Source organism: Onychostruthus taczanowskii, unplaced genomic scaffold, assembly GCF_017590055.1.
Source record: "Onychostruthus taczanowskii isolate IOZ18803 unplaced genomic scaffold, ASM1759005v1 scaffold50, whole genome shotgun sequence".
NCBI lineage: Eukaryota > Metazoa > Chordata > Aves > Passeriformes > Passeridae > Onychostruthus > Onychostruthus taczanowskii.
In genome coordinates, this window is record NW_024502569.1 from 2,058,696 (window position 1) to 2,086,359 (window position 27,664).

The 27,664-nt window shown below is 37.7% G+C and overlaps 1 protein-coding gene across 4 annotated transcripts in view; it reads right to left on the reverse strand.

Moving 5' to 3' along the window:
- Positions 1-27,664, reverse strand: part of FRY (FRY microtubule binding protein) — a 159,710-nt gene that overhangs the window by 105,556 nt on the left and 26,490 nt on the right. For all 4 annotated transcript variants that reach the window (XM_041416003.1, XM_041416004.1, XM_041416005.1 and 1 more), the window contains exons 2-4: positions 24,205-24,404; positions 8,396-8,449; positions 1,101-1,240 (exon numbers count right to left, since the gene is read on the reverse strand). In XM_041416003.1, coding sequence (XP_041271937.1) covers positions 1,101-1,240; positions 8,396-8,449; positions 24,205-24,404 — 394 coding nt within the window. The remainder of the gene's footprint in view (positions 1-1,100; positions 1,241-8,395; positions 8,450-24,204; positions 24,405-27,664) is intronic.

Sequence of the window (27,664 nt, forward strand, 5' to 3'; positions counted from 1 at the left end):
TCAATTGTACTTATGTGTTTGTAATAAAACAAGCATTTGAGAGTACAACTTGATCAGTGATGAAGCAACGTATTTGCATTTTGGTTTCCTCTGGTTTTACATTAACTGGAGAAAGGACTCTTTATACATTCCTTATGTAACACCACCAATTGACAGAGTGGTCTTGTTTCACTGCTAAACTGACTTTCAACGAAATTTTGGGTGGAGTTCCTGAAGACAGCTATTTATGAGCAGGTAGTCGTGGAACAAGTTGGGAGAAAGAAGCAATTCAAGGCAAGGATTCATCTCATCCAAAAGCAGACATCTAATTAATGAACTGTGTCTTCATACTGCCCACTTCTACTGATATAAAGAGTTTAATTCAGGTTCATTTCCACCTTGGTATCTAAATCTAGCCCCCACCACTTTGTTCCAGCAACTACTGCCTTTTGTAGTTACTGGGTTATAATAAAATCCCAATGTGAAGAATTGCCTATGCATTTCTGAGCACCAGGTCTGACAGTGTTGATTCTCCTTCTGTTTCATTGAAGCATGTAAATGTAGTACTGAAGTATTCAGAAAAACTCAAAGTTTGAAGAATATACCTGAACCACAATGCCATACCTCAATACAACCAAGATCAGTTTGCTGCCTTATCACTGAGGAACTACTGACATCATTATTTTTGTGTGCTTGTCATTTTTAAGAGGTATGTTGCTAAAACTCTCTGACTGATTTTCAAGTTTTCACATTGAGGGTAGGTGTAAGTGAATTTTTTATATGTAAGCAGAACGCAATATAAGAAAAATTCTTCCAAGTGGCACAGAATTATTGCTCAATCACTTGAGTAAATGCAGTTTATACAAACTGGAATTTAAATAAGAAAGCATCCAAAACATCTGTAAGGCAATTACAACAGCACTGTTATGTTTGAACTATGAGGAGCGTAACATGAAAGACACAATTATTCCATCCATCAAGAAGCCAAGAGAAGACTTCCAGGAACAAGCAGAAAAATGATACAATTTTCAAGCAACTGTTACCTCACAAAAGCTGATGGGTGAAATGTAAAACACTTAACCTTATTCAAAACCTTAACACATCATCATTCAAAATCATACCTTTTGGATTTAGTGCTTGTTCTTGGTCTGTACTCATGAGATTCATCTTCTATACCATTCTGCCTTTTATACCAATCAAACAAGGTGCGCAGGATAGAGGGTAGACAATATTCTGAAAGTGAGCTCATTGAGCTTATAACCTATAGGGAAAACACAACGAATCAACAAATGAAATGCTGTTCAAGTTTTCTCTCCTCCTTAAAAAGAGTACTAATTCAATAGTTTTTTTTTTGTTGTCATTCATTTTTTGAGGAATATGGTACAAGCAGTGACTTAATATTCTGCATTTCCTGTCTTTCAAAGATGTGTGGACATGGCACGTAGGAACATGGTTTAGTGTTTAGACTTGGCAGTGTTGGGTTTGTGATTGAACTTGATGATATCACAAGTCTTTTCCAACCTAAATGAATGGTTCTATAAAACATAAACAGAAATGCAACATTGAGGGTATGTTGATAGAGTGTTTATACTGATGATATTAAAATGAATTAAAATCATGTTTAACATCTTTCCACGTGGCAGAAAATCATCTAGTTCTTCGAACAGGTTATTTTGATTTGTTACGCAATGTTGATTTGACTTCAAACTGATTGTAAGGAAAGAAAAAGTAATGAATTAGAGGTACTGCCTCCAGGGGTTATATATGACTGCTGGATGCTCCCTTTGAAACTCTGAATATACTGAGAAACACCACAAGTTCTACAATAATTTTAATCAACTGACCATGCAGATGGATGTATCTTACTCATAGGCTCCCACACCTGAAAACTTAGAAAATAACCTGAAAACTTCTCTTTTATATATAGGAAAATGTTTAGAGTTTCTTGAGTCTTTGTGGGCACAAGTAAAACATAGTTTAGAATTATTCCTTAAAGGTTGTTGATTAAACAGCTCTAGTGGCATACTAGTTAAGAAGATTACTGCTCACTCAGTATTAAGTGTGTCACCAATTACAGAAATGTTACTGAGCATGTTGGCCTGAACTGTGACTTAAACATTCTACCACAGGAAATTATAAAGCTACAAAACATGAAAAGATCAACAAGCAGGGTGAAAAAAAACCCCATTATTATACAAGAGGATGATACATGTATTGCAACTGAATGTTCACAGCTACAGCATTTGGCACATTCTAAGAAAATAAAAAAAAAACAACTATTTAAAATAGGGAAGAAGTAAGTGATCTAGAGATTTTGACCACCTCAAGATCATGCAGAGCTTGATCCTGCGAAGTGCTGAGTATCAGGAGTGAAGAGCTGAAGTGTGTACTACATGCTAAGTACACTGATTATGTAATTAACTGTCAGGTTTATTCACCTGCGTAACTTAAACCAGCACATTTCAATGCTTGTGGAAAAACAATAGGGTTTAATGTCTCATGCAACACCAAACTTGTGTGAATGCTGTGACTAAGACAAGAGCAAAATTGGCAGAGCAAGCATTCCCAAACATTACTATAGCCTTAACTGAGAACCCCTTTAATTTAGCCCCTGCTAAATTAAAAGTTTGCATAAAAGTAGTATTTTAGGAAAACTCTCTATCTAGCCTTTGCAATAGATTTTGCTACCTGGAATATGAAACAAATTGCTGTGGATCATATCATGAAGCAACTGCTTGCAGCAGTGACAGGAGGCCTTTCATAAAGAATTACTATAGGGCTTCAGGCTCAATTATACCAAAGCCTTCTAGTGTTAAGGCTTCAAATGAATACTCAGAAAAAATCAATCATCTGGTGTCAGGGCAAGCTATACACTACCGACTCACTTCTCAACCATTTTTACAAAACTTTTAATGAAGTTAGCACAACACTGCTTGTTAATGATGAAATACAATGTATATGGGTTTCCTAGGGAAGACCAGAAAAGAATCATAAAATCATAGAATCATATGGTTTGGGTTGAAAGGGACCTTAAAGGTCATCTAGTTCCAACCTCCCTAATATTGGCAGGGACACCTTCCACTAGACCAGGCTGATCAAAACCTCAACCAAGCTGGCTTTGAACACTTCCAGGATGGGGCATCTACAGCTTCTCTAGTCAACCTGCTCCAGCCTCACAGTAAAAAAATATTCTCCTCTAGTTAGTAAATATTTACCCTCTTTTAGTTTAAAACCCTCAGCCTTTGTCGTATGTCACAGGCCCTACTAAAAAGTCTGTCCACAAATAGACCTAAATATCTTTTGAGAAATGGCAGTAGCTAGCTATAAATGAAAAGTTACTTCAATCAGGTCTTTCTGCATGTTTGCTGATATACTTATCACAGCTGTTCCTCTAAATCCCACCTAAACAATTTCACCAGAAAAAGTCAAAGTGATTCCTGTTAAATCTTCCCATGCCATACTTTCTCTGCTGAATTTAGAGTGTCTGTCTTCATTTGGGATAAAAGGTCAATATAGCTTTTTATATTTTCTTTCTTTTTTTTTTTTTTTTAATCTTTCTGTCATTGCACTTTTAAGACAGGAAGGAAGGGTGGACTGGGAAAAGACCTGGCTCTCAGGGAACAGGAAGGGAGGGAAGTCTAGCCAGCATGCCGGTTACTCAACCCTTTCATTTACTGGAAGTAAGTCCAGGAGTGAGATGAATTCTAGCTCTGTGCTGCTCCTGAAAGGGAGTGCACAGATGTACAAATATGTCCTTGTTGGACAAATGATCATATTCTTCCATCATAAATGAAGTACCTACTGTATAGCTTAAGGATGAGAAAGCTGCACAAGTAGGGAGCTGTTTAAAACCTGTGTTCACAGAGCATTAAATATACTTTATGTAAATGTTTAATATTTATTTTGGAGTAAAATACAAGAGTAAATTTAATGAAATTCTGCTCAGACAGCTCACTACAATTTATATACTTTCATAAAAGTTTTCACATATTATCAAAACTCAAATATAAGAAATGTTTCCACTAACAGAAAATTGACATGATTACCTTTTTTATTTCACTAATGAATTTATATGTGCTTTAACACCAAATATATTCAAAACTGCAACCAATTTCCAACTGTATCATTAATTTTTTGGCCCTGCATTCTTTTTCTGTACCACATGTATCAATATATATGTTGAATGGTGAGTGGGCATTTTATTGCCATTTTAATAAAGCAGAATTGTAGTACTTCATTTTTGCACAGTGTTGGTTTATTTCTTGTGACTCTACTTTTTTGCAGAGTGTCTGCATATTTTATCTTCAAATTGTTGTGCAGATTCGAAATAATGGACAAGCACAAGTAAAGTTTTACACTTTCTATCAACACTGCTGAATGCATTTGTGATTGTGAAGAGCTCCTTTCATTGAAATTGTTGTTCTCAGCTTTTTTGTAGACCATACTGTGAAGTTAAATCTCCCTGGAAATGGTTAAAACTGATAACTATTCAAGTTGAACTCACTAGTTTTCATTAATGGCCTTGGCTTTGTGAGGCAAAAGAAAGTAGGACTTTTTAGTACAATAATTTTGTGGATGGGTAATTTCAGCTAGTATGCTTATACACTACTAATGTTTATAGCTATTTTACTGCCAGCATAACAGTTTACATGAAAACCATTTATTTTTAGTGGACAGCAAGTTCAGTTCTGAAGGTGTTACCTTTAATTTTGCATTCAGATGTACTTCTTTACACACTGCTTGAACCCCAATCTCTGATCAGGAGCCAAAGGTTATTTTATGAACCCCATAACCACCATTTCTTATACATTCCCTACCCTGTGCCTTTTTCTGGTGATGAAGGACAATGTGTAAAACTCAGGGAAAGGGAAAACAGAAAAGTGGCCAGCTGCAGTGCTGCTTCAATGACAATGATATCAGTATTCACTAACTACATCTAAAAATAATATTGGATAAGAATCATTATCAGCACATCATTAATCATGTTTAGGCTGTTATGAAAAAGGACACTTTATCACAGTATGCTGCTTAGTGCCTTATTTATTTATTGCATTTTCCATTTTTTTATTATTGTTATTATTTATTTTAGTCTCCTTTCTTTACCATGGCTGATTTTTTTTTTTTTTTTTTTGGTTTCCTCTCCTTAAAGTATATAAAAGATTAAATGTTTTCGCTTTCCAATCTGTAGTCTCCAATGTAGTGCACTTCAAAGAAGAGAGCAGTAAAACTATAACAAGAATAAACTTTTGTGCAGTTTGTGCTGAAACTTCTGCAACAGGCTCCTCTGACAGATAGCTTCATAGGAAAACTAAGCCTTCCTGTTAAATTTTCACTTCCATGGCCAAAACATTACATTCATCTTGTGTTTTTGTATGTAAAACACTCTGTAGCTCAGTCCAAGATTACACAGTGCCCCTTCTGCTGCCTCCAGTGTTGTCAGTTCATGGAACATTTATACACCGTGGTAAGAACAAACGACACATTAGTAGAGGCTGAGAAAAGAGTAATAAAAATGTTTCCTTAGGTGAGGATCACCCTCTTGGAGAATTATGGGTTTTTGCTAGCTTTTGATCTTTTCATGTACTGCAACTTTATGGTTTCCTGTAATAGGAAGTTTAAGTCATAGTTCACGAGTACAATGTTTAATAACATCTCTGTAACTGGGGACACAGAGCATGCTAATGCTGGAGCTGTAATGCTCTTTGCCAATAGCCAAATAGAGTTGTCTAATCAAGGACTTTCAAAACATGATTTTAAATATACTATGAAAAAAACCTACATAGTTTCCTGCATGTATTTTCTTTATACACATGCACACCTAGAAAGGACAACACAGCCAGTGTAAGGAATGCAGTTTGTTAGCCAATGGTGAGACATTCGGCAAGTCGGGATAAGTATCATCACTTCATACATTGCTCAAGATCCTATTATTTTTTCGAGGAGGGTGATGCAATTGGCAGCCAGACATGCTGTCTGCCTAACAGGAGACACTGACTACACCTTTGTGGAGAGAAACAGCCCTGGCCCAGTCAGGTTTCCAGATGTTGTATCTGTCACCACCATCACGACCAATGCTCCTAAAGTGGTCTAAGAATGGTCACGAAAAAAGTGCTGGTTCTCAGGGAGCCAGAGATAGAACTATTCAGAGGTACTAAGCAAATGCACAGCCATCTCAAATGGTTTGGGGGTTTCAGTGTTAAACTTGATGCTGATTATTTTGGGTAGCCAAAGTGCCATTCTGCTCATTGTTAAGTTACTTTTTGGGCTTTTTTTTTTCCCCACCTCTGAAGCTGACTTGCAAAAAAGAAAGTTTTAAATCAGGTCATGCCTTATTTTTGCTGTTTTTAAATTTACCATTAGAAGACTAAGCTCAGACACTTTAAAGTAACTAATGACCTACTCACTTCAGCATTAATAATTACTTATTATTTTCCCTTAAATTGAATAGAGATAATTTTGATCACGTCAAAAGAAAGAAACTTAGATTCCTTTGTCTGTCTGTCACTTATATGCCCTAAAACTCAAAGTAAAAATTATTAGACACTCCTTGAAGAAGTTTGTTCAAAGGGATTGTCCCTCTTTCCCCACTACATTTTTGTAGTAAAAATACCAGGAATGTCATGGCTGGCATTTTTTGTTTTTTCTAGATGACTTTATGGATTTTAGAAATAAACACCAAAGCTTTCTGCACCCTAGTTGGAAAAGAGAAGTAAGGGATTGCCAGCCTGGTCTTCCCTCATCCCATAAATGCTTTAACTACTTGAGTTAACTTCAAAAATAAAACTTGAGTGGCTTCACTTAAAAGCACATGTTTTCTTTCTTGGGTTGTGGTACCACGTCATATCAAGATCTTCAGAGCTTCTCAGGCAGACCACACCTTCATTTTATTATCCACACTTTCATGACAACTTTATAATACTGACACGTTATCATTTGCAAAACAGCTTATAACGCAATTTACTCCCATAACCTAGTGAGTGAAACATGCCAGGTAAAGAAAGACTTTTTGCTCTGTCTTCCTGTCTATAGCTCAGTTTTATCAAATCTGTATTGTGCACTACAAAATTTTGAATGCAAACCCTCTGAATACAATTAAAAACATTCTATGATTGTATGGATTTACCTAAACTAAAATAATTTTGGTAAGTATGAACCATGTTTTTGAAAATGGGCTCATAAGCCAGGTTCAGGTCCCATCTGCTGATCACAGGCCTGCATCAAACCCACGAGCACCAGAACATCTCAAAATGAAAATTCTATTTAAGCAGAAAACAACGTGAAAGCTGAAAAGGGAAACATTGCCAGCAACCCGGCCTGAGGTTGACAAATTCTGAAAACTTCAGCTTAAATAGTTTGTTTCAAAAATTTCAAGCATCTGAAAGCAGGTTTTCTGACAAGACATCTAAGTCAATCTCACCACTGTACTTTTCTACCAACTCTGCACAGAGATAGGACTTCAGATATGTGGATAGAAAGATATATGAATGTCATATACAATAAAATTCACCTTGGTGTTTGATCTGCATCTGGTTTTTTTTTTTCTCCCTGCATTCAGAGTAAATTGCTACAGCAGTAAACACACAGTTTTTTCACTCTAGGAAGCTTTTGCTGTTCTCATTAAATGATCTTGACTTAATTACTCAATTTTCTAATTTTAGCAATTACTAGGAGAAGTATCAGTCTTCCAATTCTTCCTTTTAAAGGGTCAAAATTTCCTAAACCATAAATATTTAATCAAATCATGGCCACCCATTATGAGTTTGTTTAATGCACTGCAGGAACAGTATCACAAGGTTTGCATCTGGATGGCTTAATTTGATTTACTTTCCCAGTTGAGTGTAACATTCTTCCCACAGGAAGGAAAAGAATATGTATATAAAATTAATCCTGACAATTGAACTTATACTTAATATTAAACACAACAGGTTGGCTCAGGCTATTTGAAGGGCAACACACACGTAAGTCATGCTGAGTCACAGCTAACGAGGCAAACCAGACTGATGAGACTGATGGCAACAACCATGATTCTACAGGCCCTCATATTAACTATAAAAGAAACCTCATAAAAGAAAGATTGGGAGCCACACACCGGTTTCAAAAACCACATGATTTTAAAAGACACAAATTTTGCTTCAAGATCCCCATCAGGGAAAACAGACAAGAAACAATATATGTGCCTAATACACTAAAAGGAACAAGTTCTATGGCAGAAAAATATTGACCTTGGAAACAGAGGAAAAATTCTCCCACTTTATATCCAAGAATGGTTAGGCAAGCACTTATCATTCTACCCAAAGAACATCAAGAAATTTTACTTTTGCAGTATGCAACAACAGTAAAAGGACTCTAGAAAGCCTTCCAATGCACTCCTCTTTTAGCGTGAGGAATGGAAATAATGTAATTTCAAGTGTCTTACTTGATCAAACTGGGGATCTTCTCCTCGTTGCAGAGATTTGGTCAGTGGCTTCTCCTGAAAGAAAATATATTAAATATGCATCAGTTAAGATCAATACTATCATATTCTACTATTATTTTTCTGTTAGACTTTTTACTCACATAATGTGCCTCCTGATCGGATCCTGGAGATACCAGGACAGTTGCTGCATATGCAAAGGAGGCCTCTGCATATGTATCAGCCAACACTGACAGACTGTCTTAGTCTGTCTTAGAGTGATTTTAGTGTCTTTTCATGAAAGAGAAGGATTGGCCATTCATTACATCAGAGTTTGTGCTCGCTCACACCAATGATAAATCCTTACATCATCCTAAAAAGCACCTAGTGTTTCCTCTAATACAAAACTGAGGGGCTCTATTTAGGAGAAAAGGAGAGTCAGAGGTGACCTTATCACTCTCCACAACTTCCTGGAAGGTGTTTGTAGTCAGGTGTGGATTGGTCTCTTTCACCAGGCAGTGACAGAACCAGAGGACACAGTCTCAAGCTGCACCACGGGAAATATAGGTTGGATATTAGGAAAAGGTTTTTTATGGAAAGATGATAAATTACTGGAATGGTCTGCCCAGGGAGGTGGTGGAGTCACCATCCCTGGATGTGTTTAAAAAAAGACTGGATGTGGCACTTGGTCCCATGGTTTAGTTGAGGTGTTAGGGCATGGGTTAGACTTGATGATCTTGAAGGTTTCTTCCAACCTAGTGATTCTGTGATTCTGTTACATGATGCACCTTCCTGTTATAAACTACAGACAACACAAACATGTCCATAGATATAATGCATCATGCAGGGCATGCTGAAAGAAAGGTGGTCTTAGAAGAATCAAAGACCATAGAGATCATTTCTAAGGAAGACAATTGTGCGGAAAATTATTACTAAAGGAACTAAAAAAGGTATTTTCGGAATGGAAGCAAATTTTCAGGTCATATTCTCAGAGTAACTGGAAAAGCCAAGGAGAACTGTCCAACTCAGAGAAACCATGTGTGAACACCCATTCACCTGCATGGCTTCTTTGTCAAGCAGGCTGAAGTACTGAGACATGGAGAAGTACACAGGCCAATATTCTAGATGCATGCAACAGTATACAAAACATGAATCTCCTGCGCCACAATGAAAATAAACAACACATGAGGGCAGATGACATTCTGAAAAACACATCACTTGTCACCATCACAATTCTGCTGTGAATTACACTACTGTTTCTGGTGTCTGCAATGTGCCAGTGACTTAATTCTTCTATAAATCATGACTCTTTCTTCTCCTACAGCTGCAAGACTGGGACTCTCCCACCAGCTCAGAATGAGATTTTGTGTTCAGCTTTCAACAAACTATTACACTCATCAGCATCTGTTAATGTAGCAGGCAAAATACCATCCCTGCCAGGGGATATTAGACATAAAATAAAGAAATCTGTAAAGCTGATGAGATAAGGAAATGGAGAGACTTGAGTTGGACCAAAGATTTCTATTATTCCATGGGTTTTTTTCAGAAGCAAATGTTGCCTGGTATAATCTGCTGACTGATTTTGAAATTAATTATGCTGATCCACTTGTAATGCCAGCTGGCAAGGAGGCCAACTGTGGGGTGACTGCAGTATCCCCTGACTACCTAGCAAATACAAAAATCAACAAAATGTTTTCTACTGAGTCACTGATTTACCCAGAACAGCCATGAGTATTTTTCATTGTTTTCTCCAATATCTAAAGTGACTTCTCCAGGTTACGTTATGGGCATAACAGCTATTAATTACAACTTTATGACAGATTATTGGTGTTGAACATCTGCAGCAAAAAACCTTGAAACCCTGAGAAAAACACAGGATACCACCCCACCCACTGTCCTCCTCCTCCTCAATCAGTAAGTCGGTGCTACCCTGCCTAGTTGTGTCTCACATGAGGACAATGTTTCTTTTGTCTATTACTGCTCACTGAAAAGGACAGCAGATAACCTTTCAAAAGTAGCGTTCAACTTATTTGAAAGGAAGTGGATTCTTAAGTTTTCATGGGTCCTGGACAAATCAACACATTAAGAATTACTGCTGTTTAGGAAAAAAAAATCAACACCCCCTTTTTTTGTCTTTTAATAATGAAATTTCTGATTCTGTTACAGAAGACTTGTGTTACCACAGAGAAACGTCTTAAGGTCTATTTCAACAAAAAGGGCTTCAGCATGCAGAAGCTTTGTGTTTCCATGACCAACACTGTAGTACTCGGCTTTCAGAGAATAGAGTTTCAGGCAGAAATGAAGTGTGGGATCCCTCATCACATGCTGTCTCTAAGGGAGACACAATTAAACAAAAAACCCCATGCTCTGGGAGCCCCAGCCAGGAATTGCAATCCTGAAAATGCCCTCATCACCTGTAACCTATCTCGGGAAGCACACACACTTCCCAGATACTTTAGGTTCTGATGATGACATTCCCTAGGGGATGCACCCCTGAGCTAAAGAAGATGCCTCCATTTGACAGTGCAATACAAGCCATCACACACCCTCCTGCAGGCGCTACACCAGCGCTTCCCATCCACGGTGCACTGACCTAAAGAAGCCGTTCACAGGCCATGCAGCAGCCTTGGTCGCAGCAGAAGGCAGCTGGGATGGCGAACGGCCAAAAGCCAGGAAGGCTTCTGCTGCCATAACTTCTACATGTCTCCAGTTTAGGGCTTCAGTTGAGGCCTTTTTCTTGCCTTCATCCCATCCTGCACCTATGGCTGTTCCCGCTGTTCCCTTCTCCTCACACTCCTGCCAGGCAGCAGCTGCTGCTGCAGCTGTCTCTGCCTCTTCATCATGCCCCTGTTTGGGTTGCTGCTGCTGCTGCTTCTTCCTTGACTCTTTCCAAGGACAGTTCTGCCACTTCTGCTGCCTGCAGCCAATGTGTCAGGACCCAACCTGATCCTGTGGAGACAAGAGTCTTTGCACACACCCTCCCAGTTCTGGGAGTGGGGTGCCCACACCAGAGCCACTCATTGTACCCCTGCAGCAAATGGCAACAGCCATATAAGACTGTATGTGGGGTTTGGAGGTTTGAGACAACTCAGCATATAATTATTACTACTTATGACTAATGCTGAGTGCTGAATAGATAAAGAACTGGAAAAAGATGAAGGGCCAGATAGAAATGTGTTTGGGGTTTTGCTGTCTAAGCACTCCTGAAACATAAAAGCATGAATACATTCATGATAAGAGTAACAACTGACCATGTCAGGGAGACATTACTGAGTAAATTCAAAGGCAACTCAATTATATGCAGGTACTTCAAGTGTCCTTTGTAAACAGCAATTTTTCTTTAAGCAATAGATAATTTCTTTTCATCTACTTGCCTATTCTACTTGCTTAGTTCTAATATCCTTACACATCTCACCATTTCATTTTATGCAGTATTTTCAACACTGTTGCTATGGCAGATACTATACAAAATAGATTTGTACTCATGGTAGGTGTCTTTACTGCATACCACAGGTTCAGAACTTGCAAAGAAAAGTCAAAGTGCATAATTATATGAAACTGTCTCTAGGCAATAGATTCCATAGTAGTCTATTTAACCTGGAGATACACTTAATTAGTTTTCAAAAAATCCTAAAACTATTTTCTAGCCTCGTGGTACAATTTTACTTCAATTCATTTTCTTGCCCACCAGACTCAGGAAGTTGACTTATTTGAGTCTCTGTCAACATACTACATTCTACAAAAATGTCCTCCAAATCTTAGCTGAATAATTCGCCTGAATTTGGAACCAAAGTGTACAACAACAAAATACAAATAAAGAAAGTTTTGATTAATATGGAAGGGCCCATAACTTACTGAACTATCAAAAAACATCAGAAAATTTCAGAAGAATGGATTCTCAATAGTAACATTTCAACTTTTAATCACTAAACTAAACATCCTTTTTACTTGTTTGAAGTGTTGCCTTCAATTGCGTACTCTGTATTTGTTCACGCTGGTAACTCCCATGGTATAAACATGCTAGAGATAAGTAATAAAGGCAATTTAATATTTGAAACCATTGTTTCTCAATAAAAACAGCTAAATGTTTTGTGTCACCAATGCCTACAAAACAAAATGCTCAACTAAAACTTAACTTCCTTCCTCTCTCTCATTGCTCTTGGGAAAACATAAATCAAATGCAATAAAACAGAATATGTTAACTATGCAATGGAAAATGCGTATTTTATCATATTTGCATGCATCAACTAAATACAGTATTTATAAAAAACAACATATCATTCAAACTCTCTATTCACACAGGCACACTAAAACATTTCTCCAAAGACTGTCAGGGGCTTTTAATGGTTAATATATTGAGGCTTTTTCAGGGCTGCTACACAAATATAATTGGGTAAATTTACACAGGAATAGCCACCTGTCACAGAACTGAGTGTTCAGGGAAACATAAAAACAAAAGGATGTTGTAGTGCCTATTAAGCTTCACTATGTCACCATGTTATGATGATATATAATGCCCCTTAAAGCTATTTCTAATCTGAGCAACCATTAGGCCTGTTTTTCCTACTGAACTGTGACAGGCTACTGTGTTATTGATTGAGATAAAACTCCTTTTTCTTCTTCCTAAAAGCATGGTGAAAGGATATTTTTACACAAATTTTAACTTTTGCACTGCACACCAAAAAGCAGCCAGACACACTCTACTGAGTGCTCTTCTGGGGTGGAAGACACACCAAACAGAAAGAATGGACCTTTTCAGTAAAACGGAGTAGACATAGAACACATTCAACCACTACAGCTACAATATATGTAAAATACATGTAAGCACAATCCCCAAGCCCAAAAATCCCCAAGCGTGATTCTTTCTTCTTATGATCAATCATCCCATCAGGCCCCTCTCCCCCAAATGAACATCTCTTGTCTTATATACTTTTCAGCAGGAAAGAGGAATGGTGTTTGTAGGAAAAGGTCTGCTCTCAAACATGCCAATTTTTTTTTCTTTTTCTTTTTTGCCATGATTATTTTGTACATACAAAACCAGGAAAAGGCATCACTGTCAGTCCTGTACTCATGTGATGGGTAACCCATGTCCTCCACTCCAGCTGCATGCTCCTGCCTTCTCCCTCCCAGAATGGATCTGTGCTGATCCTGCACTGAGCAGGTCCATGAAGCTGAACTTGTATTTATTTCTGTTGGGCCTTTTCAAAATTGGATATGAAACAGTCTGTGGTCACACAAAAAAGAGCTCTGGTATGGAAAATAGCTCTGAACTTCTCAGGAAGTGATTTTTGTCAGTTATATATCTTTTTACTATTTGGGAATTCTCACCACCACCCCAAGGAGTCTAATTAATTTATACCTAAGCAATTAAGAGAGCCAAGCTTTTTGACTGAAAAAGATAATCTATCTACTCTGATAGTCTCCCAACTGTCTCCCACCTGCAAGTTCAATGAAACAGGCAAATTAGTGCCCTGTTTTCATTAACCATTCTTTGCAAGTCAGCAGGTCCTCATACATAAACACATAAACTGCCTGTTCAGGGGATGACAACAGAATCTTTGACTTCTCTTAGCATCAATTAGCTGCTAGACACTTCTTTTAAGAAACTGTCAGTGACCACGGTACACACAGAGTGAAATAAAGGAGATTTCCCTCATTAAGCTTTGAAATTCTAAGCATACAGCAACTGGAAATTCTAAAGGCAAACATAATAAAGAAGATACAATAATACAGCTTCAAGGAAATACCACAACTTTGCATAAGACAAAATTACAGATACACAAAAATTTAACAAAAACTGTGATGGGCTTCATTTAACTGTTGAAAATTGAGTAAAAAATCAATACTAATTGTGCATAGTACTTCATATGGTGGAAATTAGCATATTTCAAGTGGCCATGAAATACATGTAAAAATATGCTACATCTCAAAAAAAAATTATTTAACAAGGTCAAGTAAAAAAAACCTACTTGTCATTACAGTTAATGCACGAAAATAATGAAAGGTGTATGTTTAAAAGACAAGCTCAGTATTACTGAGTCTATTCTTTCTTCATGTAATTGCTTAATTGCTTTGGGGTTTTTTTGTAATAGCTCTTCTGTTTTGCTCATGTGGAAAAGGATGTGCCTGTACTGCTGAATATAAAAATTCAGGAAAACATCAGTTCAGCTTCAAATACAGGTTTTCACTCCCTGGCTTTGACTCTTTGGCATAGCCATGCACTGTTCTGATTTGATGATAGACTATGTCATCATATCAGGTATTGCAGAGTAATTTTTGCCTGATTACTACATTCTCTGCAAAAGGCAGAATGAGAATCTTTTACCTAGGCTGTCTACCAAGAACATTAAAGCATGGACACATAAATTTTGGTCATGTGAATATTTAGTCTGAAGTAACTGATATGTCAGAAAAAAATGGCCATACAGGTTAAAAAAATGGCCATACAGGTTAAAAAAATACCAAATTGATTTTCATAAGTGATACTCTACAGAAGTAAATTTCAAGCATCTTGAATAAAGAAGCAAACCCACTGAACTAGAGATTGCTATTTGATGCAAAGTACAAAAATTAGCACTGCTACTTTCCCAAGATAACACAGAATGTAAAAATAAAAAACAACTCCCAACAAACAAAACCAATTTTCTTTCACTAGCCTTTAGCAAGCAACTCAAGAACTCTACCATTCTTATCTGAACAGTATAAAAATTACCAAATATTCCCTCAACTCAGTGTTGACAATAAACAGTTGCAAACTTTAAACAAAAGTTAAATGCTGCTACAGATATACAGGTAACAGCAAAAAATCCCCCAGAAAACGAAACCAAACCAAACCAAGCAAAAAAACCCAACAAACAAACAAAACAACCCCAAAAAGCAACAACCCAAACAAAAAAATCCCCAACAAATCCAAACGACAAACCTACTACTCTCAGCATTTCTATTTTCCTTTGCAAATTAAGATGCTTTATTGTAGGCAGGAAGTAAAACATTTATTTTACTTTTTAACATATTTTTACATATTTGCTTTTACTTTTTTACATATTTTAAGCCCAAAAAAAGCTGATAACTACTAGTGGACCAGCTCTGAAAGAAATATATCAAAGACATGCTTTTGTGAAACCTTAAAGAAATATTTCAAATACATGCTTTTGTGAAACATGTAAGTTGAAAAGAGTAATAAGGATAACTTTACTGAGATTTGAGGTACACTCTAGCAAAAGTGAGAAAGGAAATTTTCTTGGCTGTTTGTTTTCAGACCTTGTTTTAATAGGAATGCCTTTTCAACATTGTAACTTAATGAACACTTCAAAATCCTCTGTCTATTAGGATCTTCCTGGTTAGTATTACAACACTATCCCTTGTGGTTTTATTTATTGCAATAAATGCTACAGTATACAGAAAGAGGTAGAAAAGGTAGATTTTAGAGGTAGATTTTACAGAAAGAGGTAGATTTTACAACATGTTAGTATGATCGATTTAAAAAGACCATCTGGAGACAAAGTGTGGGCACTTAATGTTGACACCATAATTCCATGAGAGCCTTGTGTGATTCTAACCTAAAAAATTCTAATACAAAAAGAAAAATTTTGATTGGAACCTAATTTGCTAGGGTAGGGAATGTATAAGGCCTCAGTCAAGAGTGGTGTTATAGGATGCAGGATGAGAGTCCAAGATCTATGCAGCCATCTATGAGCCTGTTGGACTGGAATAAGCATGATGCTCTAAAAAAATGCTTGATACAGTGATTTCTTTTTAACAATAAGAACAATAGATGAAGTTTATCGAAACTTCCAAGTCTGTCTTAAGACCTTTGCAGGAAACTGCTATTCAAGGTATTTTTCAACTGTTTATTAAGGCTTAGTAAGGTTTATTAAGGGTTTTCAGCTATGTGACCTGGCTCAGCAAGGCCCTGACAGGGAGGGGGCAGGGCTGGGGGAGCAGGAGACTGCAGTGGCTGTTGTGGCAGGGACTAATGGCTCCAAAACCTGGGAATGGGTCCTGGCCTGTGGGCAGGTGTGGGAGAGACTCAGAGGAGACCATTAAAGCATATTAGTGCCCTTAGGGCCTTGACCACTGGTTACCCACTCAGAATAATGTGACCTAATTTAATAATGCCTATAGGAAGTCCTTATCAGTTGATTTGAATAAATTTAGGCTTGTAATTGCACGGCTGCTCCAAGCACAGCAGAGATCTCTTCAAACAGGAACCACATTCTCTCAAGACCCAGACAGCCAGGGGAAATAAAGGACCGCAAACGACCCTGGCCATGGTCTGCTGTCTGATATCCACTACTGCTTTAACATCAGGTAGATACTTATTGTCACCAGCTGTGCACCGTTTTCACAGAACAGAAAAAGAGATGAGGATGTATTTTTAAAGTGAACTTGAGAAGTACTGCCAGTAGTTTTCTTTAAAATTCTATTACTTGGAGCTTTCTTGGCTATATGTTTAGTTCAAAGGCTGCAACTATACCATATGAGAGGTGTTCCCAGGTGATTTGATCTGAAGACTTTTCCTACTGGTTACTGGTACTGATCTGATAGACTTTCAAGGAGGATGCCAGATGCCCTTGAAGAGCTAATGTAAGCCTTCACAGTTCTTTTGCTAAAAGGATGCTGGCCCTAAAAGCCATAGCTTCCACATATATTGCATGCTCAGCTAGTGAAACAAGACCTTATTGGGTGGATGTCCAATTTGGGAAGATATTTATGTGAAGTATTTCAAGTTTTCTAATATTTGTCATGCCACCAGATATGCAGGGTCAAATATGGTATAATTCAAGCTGTCTGATGCCAGAACTGTGCCATGCCAGATTCAGGCCCAGAAGAGAGCACATAAATTAAGCAATACCTCATTGAGTTCAAATGTGACTCTGAAAGCATGCAAAAGATGAAGCTGTTGTGTAGCTATGGGAAGATACCCCTTTACTGAATTGCTACTTATCTGCCAACAATGCCACGGAAGTGTACACTTGATTTTCTTCCACCCGTCATGATGACAGACTTCAGTGATGAGATTGACCTGAAATGACTGTAGTAGGACTTCCATTTTCTGGAGAGTGGTAATAGCCAATATCCTTAAATGACACAATAATGTGATTAAGGGCATGTGGTAGGTTCTCTGCTATATTTGCAAGCACTGGCCAACATGTGATGCAGTGTGACAGGCTCAGTGACCTTGGATTGAATCTGTCTTGCAATGTTAAATTCTCCTAGCGTTTTGAAGTATTGTATGCGTCATTGACCATCCCCCAACTGTATCCATGCAGTAATGAGGGACAGCAAGCATCCTGCAGAGCCTTGCCATTGGAATGAGCTCCGGTCATGTCCCAAACAGCATTCTGCATGCACATTCAGCCATGGAAGCCCCAAGAGCACTGAGAAAGTGCCCACTGACACCATGTGACTCTGAAACGTGTGAGTGTTCCATGGACCTGTATCTAAGTGCAAATGACGATGACAATGTCTATGCAAAAACGTGTCTGTTTCCTTCTTGCTTTGCTAAATGGCATAAAGTTCTCCCTTTAGTCTCATATGGATGTTGGAATCAGACCATACTGGATGCTCTCTCTGCTCTCCTGTACTCCCTATGACTATTTCTGAAACCCTACATTTGTCTCTTCCTCTAGCTCTTTTTTTCCCAGCTGCATCCTTTATACTCTTTTCCCTCAACTTCTGTGTTTCAATTCTGCAACATGTCCCCCTGAACTATACAGAAGACAGCTGATCTATGATCACTGCTTCAATCACACAAACCTTTCCAGGTCTTTCTGGAAGATATTTGTCCTGAGGTTCAAGATTACCCACCCTAGCTCTATACTGTTCAGTGCCTGGCTTCTGCTACAGGTCTCAACCTAAGACACATACTGAGATAACTGGAAGAAGATATTATATCTGAAGTGGTAAGTGGAAGGGGAAGTGAAGGATCTTTATGCCATTGGACTTTGTTATATTTGATTACTCTCCATCTTTTGTACAAAAGGCCCATCTTTCCTGTGATTTTCTGCTTTCACATCCTTTGAGCTCCTGACTGGAGCTTGCTTATTTTATGGAAGAGATATCCCAGGTTTAGCTGCCTTTCCTTCTGCTGGAAAAAAGACCACATTGATCTGGCCCAGCTTGGGCTTCTTTATCACTGGTGGACTGGACTATAATTGGAAAGCCAGTGAACTCCCAAGAAAAGCTGATTAGTGAAGGAGGGAAGAGTGATGACTGAACCATTGTTCGGCTTAATTGATTTCTTGAAACAGAGCAGTTAGCTGCTGGAAAGTCTGAGTAAAAGGAAGCAGAACTGAAGAGACAGTCCACACAGAAATTAAACTCAGAATCATAGAATCATGGAGTGGTTTGGGCTGGAAGGACCTTAATGATCATCAGACTGCAACCCTCCTGGCCTGCAGGGGCACCTTCCACTGGATCAGGTTTCTCTATTCTGGTCTTGAATACTTCCAGGGATTGGGCATTTAAAGCTTCTCTGGACAATGAGAAGTCCTTAGGTATGGCTAGAAGTAGAATAAAATCCTGAGACCAACTACTAGTCCAAAAAGTTGACCCAGGATCCAGTCAATAACACACAGGAAAGGAACTCTGCTGAGCTGACACTTTCTGGGAGGACTAGGAGACACCCTCTCCTGAGGGGAATGACTGCTCTCAGTCCTCCAGACTGTCCTACGACTGACTGACATTGATTTGCACATTCAATTAACACATCCACTGTAACAGATCCGTGGGGCTCCATACAATGAAAGGATCATACATGTTCAGGTTACATATTGAGCACCTAAAGTAATATGTTGTTCAGATGCTTCCACTTTCTTATGAGGAGGTGACAAACCAGTATAATAAAGTGAGGCAGAATTTCATAAAGAAGCATCTTAACTACTTCAGAGACAATTCTTGACAGAATAATTAAGAATAATTATTCTTAATGACCTACACATTATTTGTTGCAACTAGGTCTAAAGAAGCTACTATAATAATATTTATTTCTGTAATTTAAATGCTAATAATACAGTAGAAATAAAGAATTATGAGACATTAGATACTGAGGTATGGTATTATGAATTATGAGGTCCTTATAACTGGGGTTGATTGCCACATACTTTACAAAATTTAGACTAGCACAAACACTCATGGAATAAAAGAATTAGATTAATGATCACTGGCATAATCCTTCAGTGACACAGAGGTGGATAGGGACAGATGACAATGGGAAGGCAGCATGCTTGTAGCATTTATAGAGGAGAGGTCCTAGTGAGATAGGTTTTGTATGAGAAAAGAGAACAGAATTTTCCATATATATTTACATAAAGGTATTCAAATAAAGTTGTGCAATTGTCAATTTGTCTGGACATACATATATTTAGTGAACAGCTAGAACAGAGCAAGGTAGCTTGCCTTTCCTCTTTTCCAGAAAATTACTTGTTCCTTACAGTAACTACTATCTATTCACACTCTTTTCCAGAAAATTACTTGTTCCTTACAGTAACTAATATCTATTCACTCTCTTTTCCAGAAAATTACTTGTTCCTTACAGTAACTACTATCTATTCACTGTGAACAAACAGGGGTCCAAAGTCCTTGTACATGCCAAACTATTAATGAAGACTTCAAATATAAAATACTGTAGTAGTGTAGTGGTAATATGTCTCATTACAGGTGACAATCAAGGAGTTGTCACCTGGCGTAATGCAGCTGGAGATTTAGTCCATGTAAACCAGAAAATTCTACATTACAGCTGTGGGATAAAACTGCTTGGTACTATCATAGCCTACATAAATCTTACTAGTTATCACAACCCTGTCCTCAGAAAACAAAAAACCTACTTCCTTTTCTCCCAAGTCTGTTCTTAGCAAATTCTCCTCCTGCCTAGAGAAAGTGAAGCCTAGACTGAAGCTAATCAGAAGCAAGTCCCATTATATGTATTGGTTGGTCGGTCTCTGTAATTTGCATTATTCTTTCATTATTTTCAAAGTCTTCTGAACCATCTGCTACGTTACTATCACCAGCCCTGTCTTGAAATAGATCTCTGTTTTAATGTCTTTAAGCTTTTAAGGAAATGGAAGTAATAAAGACACTAGTATCAACCACATCACTACTTTCAGGGTTTTTCCTAATGGTGAGATGAAACCTGCCTAAGTTACATGCAGAATACATGAATATGTTTATAGTCCCAATACTATAATGAATAAACTCTGTTCTTGAATTCAGTATTCAGAGAGATCCTGAATTTAGACAAGCTCAGTAAAAGAAGATGCTTGCAGGAGAAAAGCATAATGAAAGTTTACCAACAGCTAAATTAACCATTAACAACTGTCAATGCCTGTAGCTCCCTGTGTTTTATCAATGTCTACAGCTGTGTGTAAGTACTGCTGAAAGCCGTATTTAAAGATTAGCCTGCTCTGTATGCACAGGATGAATATTACCCAAAGTGATAATCAACAGTCCTAAAAAAGGAAACTGTTTTCTGGGTTTTCTCCTTACAGAGCTATGATACATACTCTTTCATTTGAATTGGCAAGAATATTTCTCTGGCTTCCTCTTTCTAGCTTCATTTCAAGGTCACCACAGTTTGAAAAAAATCAGCAGTAATAAAATATCAGATTTTGTTTATAAGTGAAGCAATGCAGAGAAGATTTAGAATAAAAACTGATACAAATTAAATATGCATTCAATTAGCTGTGGAAAAAGGTTTGCAGAATAAAATCTTACTATTTTTCACAAATAAGAACAATTATCTACAGAAAAGAACCAAGAAATTATTAAAGATTATCAAGAAAAAATTATTTTCATTTCACTTATGGGAATTTAATTTTAATCAAGTCTGCTGCCAAATACTTTTAATTTGAAATAATATAACTTGACAATATGGATAAGGCAGTTAATCATTAAAAATTAGCCACATGATTGTGAACATATAATTACTGAATTGTTTTTTTATATATCAGAGATCCTAAAAATGGGGAAAATTGACCTCAAATTTTGAATAAAATATTCTGCAGACAAAGTTAAAAAATGTCAAATCTGGAAACAAAAGTTTGGCATTTTAACTTGTTAAAGACTTAGCAGTGGATAGTTGATAGTTATATTCATGTCTAGAAAATAAATTAACTGGGGAGTGTGTTTTTTATGACGATCACTGCCAGATCCAGTAACCAAAACGTCAAATGATACTCGGTTGCCAGCCAGGGCCGCAGGATGAGTGGGTGACATTGCCCTCTGCTTTCTCTCCCATTGGAATATTCCTATTCCAGATGAGACTTCATGGGGCTGCAGAAAGGGGTGGGGTTTGCCGTCCCCTTCACTGACGCCCTAGAAAATAGCAAAGCTTTCTAGTGCCTTTCTAGCATCTGCAACCTGTGGTGTGACCCAAACATGGTTTTCCAACATAGTTGTCAGAACACTGTAATTTACACTTCAGCTCCGTGTGCACCACAAAAGAAAGAGATTAATATATCACATGGGCACATGGAACCCAAAGAAACTGAGAGAAAAATTCATAAAACCAATGATAATCAGAAAGTATAAGCAGGTAGAATATGTGTATCAAAAGAATGATCCATGTAAAAAAGGTATCAGTAAATATTTAATTTAACCATAGTAACTTCAGAGCTTCAGTGTGAGCTAGACTTCGTGATAAAAGAGATGAAAAGGCAACAATATTATAAACAGATCATTTTATCTTCTCTAGAAGATATCCTAAGTATTCATCACTCATTATAAAATTAAACTGTCATATCTTGTAATGGCTTGGAGAAATCAAACTAGAAATATCTCAGTGTTGAGCACTGTGTATGTTTGACTTCCTTTGAAGTACACTTGAGTTTAATTAGAACATAAACTTCAAACAGTTCACCATCTGACTACCTATTGTGAAAAAAGGCCAAAAGGTAGCTTTTCACCATCAATTTATAAACTTTATCTCCCCAATCCCTGGGACCTCCTGGTCACAATTATAATCAGTAGATTAACATGTGGGAACAAAGCTGCTAAACATCCAGCAGCCACTCACCAAAAGGGCAGACTTATATTCTTAGCTGTTATTCAAGAATAATTTTTGCCATTTTCCCTTGTCACTTCTTTCATTACAACCTAATTATTTCAAGATCATTTTGACTGAATGTCTACAGAATCCTGCTTACTCATTGGTCACAGCCAACCTCAAACAGCAGCATGCCATGGCTTGTAAGTTTTATTAATACTAATGAGATGTGAGTATGTAATTGAATTATTGTTAGTGTCTCATGGTCAGACCCCTGTAAAAAATACATTCTGAAAATGTATGACAAGAAGGTGACATTCCAGTCTCTTGTAATATTTCTACATTCTACAGTGAATTTACCAAATAAAATTCCATTGAATAACCTCTAGAATAAGATCAACATTCAGATAATAATAGTTTCTCAAAGTGAAAAAAACAACATATTACCACACAGCAACTCAAAATCATCTTAGCACAAGGTGAGAAGGGAATAAATCCATGCCTGAAATCTTACATGAAAATGCAGAGGTTCATGTTTAAGAGTAACAAAGGCGCTGCAAGGAAATTATGTCCTCGTTACTGATCTTCTTGCTGTTTTCCTAATCTTGTCAAGTAATTTTATACACACTTTGTTTTAAAATTTTAAAGATGTTTTCTGGGCATTACATGAAGACTGGATGATAATAAATAGCTGCTGGTATTTTATTTTTTAAAAGGACCTACACTATGACAGTCAGTTTATTCTACTTTTCGTGATTTGGAGGGAACACATCAAAGAAGAAAAAAAAATGGATTTTTGTCATAATATTCTTTACTGTAAGCTTTTTTTGGTGTTATTTCCAAATTACATAAGATAGCTCTGTCATCTTGCATCTAGCTAATGCTTCAGAAGAAAGCCAGGTAAAACTTTCCAAGCAAAATGCTTCTGAATCGAAATCAAAGATAAACAGATGCCATCAGAATAAAGACAATTTCATTTTTGCCCTTCAAAATATCCTGAAAATGGGGAACTGAACTAAGTATTAGACACTGGACTTTATAACAAAACCATTCTAAGATTTTATTAAAATTCCCTTATAGTACAGAAGTAGAGATTTCTGGTTATTTTTAGGTCTTGGCATTTTTTTACCTCATCAGAACTAAAATATAAGTTATAGAAATATTCTTCCTTAATCAAAATAGCAAGAATTTATATAAAATGTAATCTCAAGTTAAATGAACAGAGTCCTGGAAGTTCAGTTACACAAGACAAATTGTAACAGACATGCCTGCGTGTTAAATTTGCCTAAAAATACAAATAACAACAGCTCTCTCACTGTGCAAGACCTTGTAATGTAACTCCTTCCTCAAGTGCTGTATGCTTTTTCATATCTGGAAAATAGGTGCTATAGTCCTCTGCTAGATTATGAAATCTACTACTGTCAGAACTAAAAGTGGTAGCCATTTTCATGTTTCAGCTGAAAACCTTTAATGTTCAGAAATACTGCTTTTTCCATATTTCAGCATTTTCTAATCTATTTTGACTCAAGTGATTGCTCTCCCAGCTGTGAAATCTATGCTGGCTGACACCCCTTCTGCCTCACAATCCCATTAGCATGTGCCCACATTGCAAACAGAAATTAAATATTAATTCCTTTTCATGTCACCCCTATGGCATATCTTGCATACCTCTGCCCTCTCCCACAATGTTCCAATTGCCATAGCAGCAGATCTTACAGTTTGGGAAACACTGTCAAACTCCAACGCAGATTACAAGCAAAATATTCTTCACTGCACAGCAAGCAAGCCTGCTTTTAAAACAAATTCAAAGCACAGAATATAGATACACATGGAGTTTCTTTTTACTCACAAGAGGTTCTGCCATGATGATGCGAATCTTGCGTTCAGCCAGGGTAGTGAAGTTGACAAACAAGCTCTTCAGGACATATTCGCCGGGTTTGCTGTCCGGATCAATGCTGATGGGCAGCATGGCTGGGGGTCCTCTTTCTCTCTGCGTACCAGAAACAGGAGGGACAGGTGGCTTGATATATCCGTTACCAACTGGAGAAGCTGAAATGCAGAAAATATGCATTTACTTTGGGTAATTCAACATGGTTTAACTGTCACAGAGCACCTCAACAGCTTACTACACTGTCAAAGCAAAACTGGACACTAGCTGCTAATCAAAGAAATACACAACACATCAATATTCTATGGTACCATAGGTAAAATATACATTATCTAACTGTAAGAAGAAATCAAAGATGAAATCTTTGATATTAATATTGAGTGGTGTTTACTATGCAGTGCATACTCAATCCTCTTTTTTTTTTTTTCACATGGTAAGACTTGCTGACATCTAACTGAAAAACATCCTAATTTTTTATCTTTTGCATGCAAGTCAAACCTGTAACTCAGTTGTCAAGTAATAAAAATTTATTTTACTCAAACTGGCTTGGCCTTGCAGAGTCTGATCTTTTGACTATGGTAAGTTGTAAAGGGTCTAATTCTCCTGTAATCTATACCAAGTCAAGAGTGACTCAAAAAACAACATACATGTTACCAGTATAAATCTTACATGAAGAGTCAGACATGGGATGTTTTCCATGGCCAAAAAGTATTATGCATTAGCTTTCCTGAAAGTACCAAACCCTGCAGCTCCATCTGGCACTTTTGAGATTACACCTGGTGTATTTTGTTCCATTTTGTGCTCTCCCATAGAAGAATGACATTGCTATTCTGAAGCAAGGCCAAGAGAGGACCACAAAGATGGTCAGGGGCTTACAAGGTTAGAAAAGGCTGAGAGTGCTGGACCAATTCAACCTTCAGAAGAGAATCTTAGTGCATTCTTTAGCTACCTAATGGAGTATAGGAAAGATGCCAAGGAACTAGATTCTTCTTTGAACTGACAATGACAGGACAAGAGGCAACAGACACTAGTCTGAATGTGAGAAATTTATATTAGATGTATGGAAATAATTTCCACTGTGAGGGGGTGATCAAACACTGATACATGTTGTCCAGAGATACAGCAGAAACTCCACTTTTGGAGACACTTGAACGTTGACCAGACAAGATCCTGAGAAACCTTCGCTAGGTGTTGAGCAAGGTGGGGTAGGATTAATCATCCACCAGGTACACCTTCCAATCTAAATTATCCTGTGACTGAATTCCCCATAATGAGTATCAAGATATTGTATACTAGACTGAGCTCTACTTGCTGTTTTTTAGTGCGAATGAAGGAAAAATAAATGGTAGCACTGCAAATGCTACCATTTTACACATGAAATTTACAACTCAAAATCCTCAGGGCTCAGCTCTTACTGGCAATAAAAGTCATGTTTGGTGCTCAGGCAGGTACTGGTAGCATCCTCTCTCTGTTAGTTTTGCCAGACACTTTAAAAGTAGCAAATTAAGTAACACTGGCAAGACCAGCCATTATCTGTAGCTATGATATTATGAAAAATCCTTTGCTGGGATTTTTCCTCTCCTGAGAAGCTGAGGAGCCTCAGGAAAGAAATGTAAACAATTACTATGTGCTGCTGTGGAATGCAACAGGTGCATCCATGATTGGTCCATGTGGATTGTTTTCCATTGATGACCAATCACAGCCACCTGTGCCAAGGCTGTGAGCAGTCACAGGATTTTGTTATGCTATTCTGTTCTGCTCTTCTTGTTGTAGCCTTCTGATCTCTCTGTTCTTTAGTATAGTCTTAATGTAGCATTTTAATATAATATCTAACATAATAAATCAGCCTTCTGAAATGGAGTCAAGCCTCGTGTCTCCACACACGGAGAGTCAGCAACAATTATCCACTCAATGTAATAAAAGTGTCGCAATGCCCACGAGCGCTACTGGTGATTGGGACAGAGGTGCTTTAAGGTAATACAGACCATGGAAATATTGTGAACTAAAACCATTACAGCACTTCCCCATAGCACTGCACTCCAGAGTGTTACATTTGCATCCAAGTTGCAAAGAAAGAGAGAGAGAAAGAAGAATGAACTACAGTGATGATTGCCTCACATCTAATACCTTTAGTATCACTTTTCCTTTGAGGTACAGAATTGTGTTACTGAAATTAATTGTAATTATTAGGGACATATGATTGTTTTAACAATAAATTAGATGTTGGACCTTTCCTATGGACTTTAACATTCCGTTGCTGAACAAAAATGAAAAAAAAATAATTAAACTAATAAAATTTATGGTTTCAGAGTTTTTAAATAAGAACCCAAAATTACACACTGAAAAATAAAAAAGGGTCCACTAGAAAAAAGAGAACATGTTTTCCTTTAGAAAAATCAGTTTAGAAGTTCCTATATGACTATAATAGAAGACAGAAATGCTTCTGTTCATGTAGCTATTATTCTGCAAGTGTAACATCTACACTTTTCTTTGAAAAGAACCCCTCACTAATGAGGAACAGCATCACTCTTCAGCACAGCAGCAGCACTTCTCCCACTGTGACAGATGTTTCCTGCTAGATGTGTTTCCTGCAAAGTTTCACTTGAATTTTGAGGGCAAAAGCATTATCATAGAATCTTCCTGGCATTATGACTCTTTGCAAAAAACAAAGTGCATAAAGCTCCTACATTTATACAAAACAAAACTTGTTCTAAAAATACACCGTTGTTCTCAATAATAATCTACTTCAAAGTACTGAAAAAAGCCACCAGAGAAGAGCATAAGTGCTACTGCTCTTCTGTCATCACCTAGGCTCTCTTAAAACTTAAACATGAAGATAGTGGGATGCAAAGGATCAGATGCAAATTTTTATGGACTATCAAATACACTAGGCAATGGAAATCTCTCCACAAATAGCTTTAGGATGGAGTCAGACAACATTTTTACAATTAGGAATACATTTGCCAAATGTGTGGTTTTGACCGGCTCACATCTACCCATGAAATCAGCTCGATCTCCAAGTGCTCAGTCAGGAGAATTCTTTGGTGAGCAGCGAAACCAATTTTCTTAAGGATCTGTGTCCGTAGTGCCGCTCAAGCCCCGTCCTTGGCAGCTCCAGCACGCCGAGCTCCAGCGCCGTTCCCAGCCCGGAGCTGAGCGCGGTGCCTGGGCGGGCGGGCTGCTCGCCAGCGCGGATCCTGCCAAGCACAACACTCCGAGATGGGGCCAGGCAGCCAGCCCAGGCCGCCTCTCAGAGGAATCTAATCGAACACAAACTTGCCTTCTGTTCCTCGGCAATTCTGCTTCAAAGCTGGCTACTAAGCTCAGAACACCGGGGGGATTCAAGGCAGGAGGCAGGCGGTGTGTGAGAGCAGGCACGCTCCGCATCCTGGCCAAACCTTAGCCATGCTACCTGCGAGCT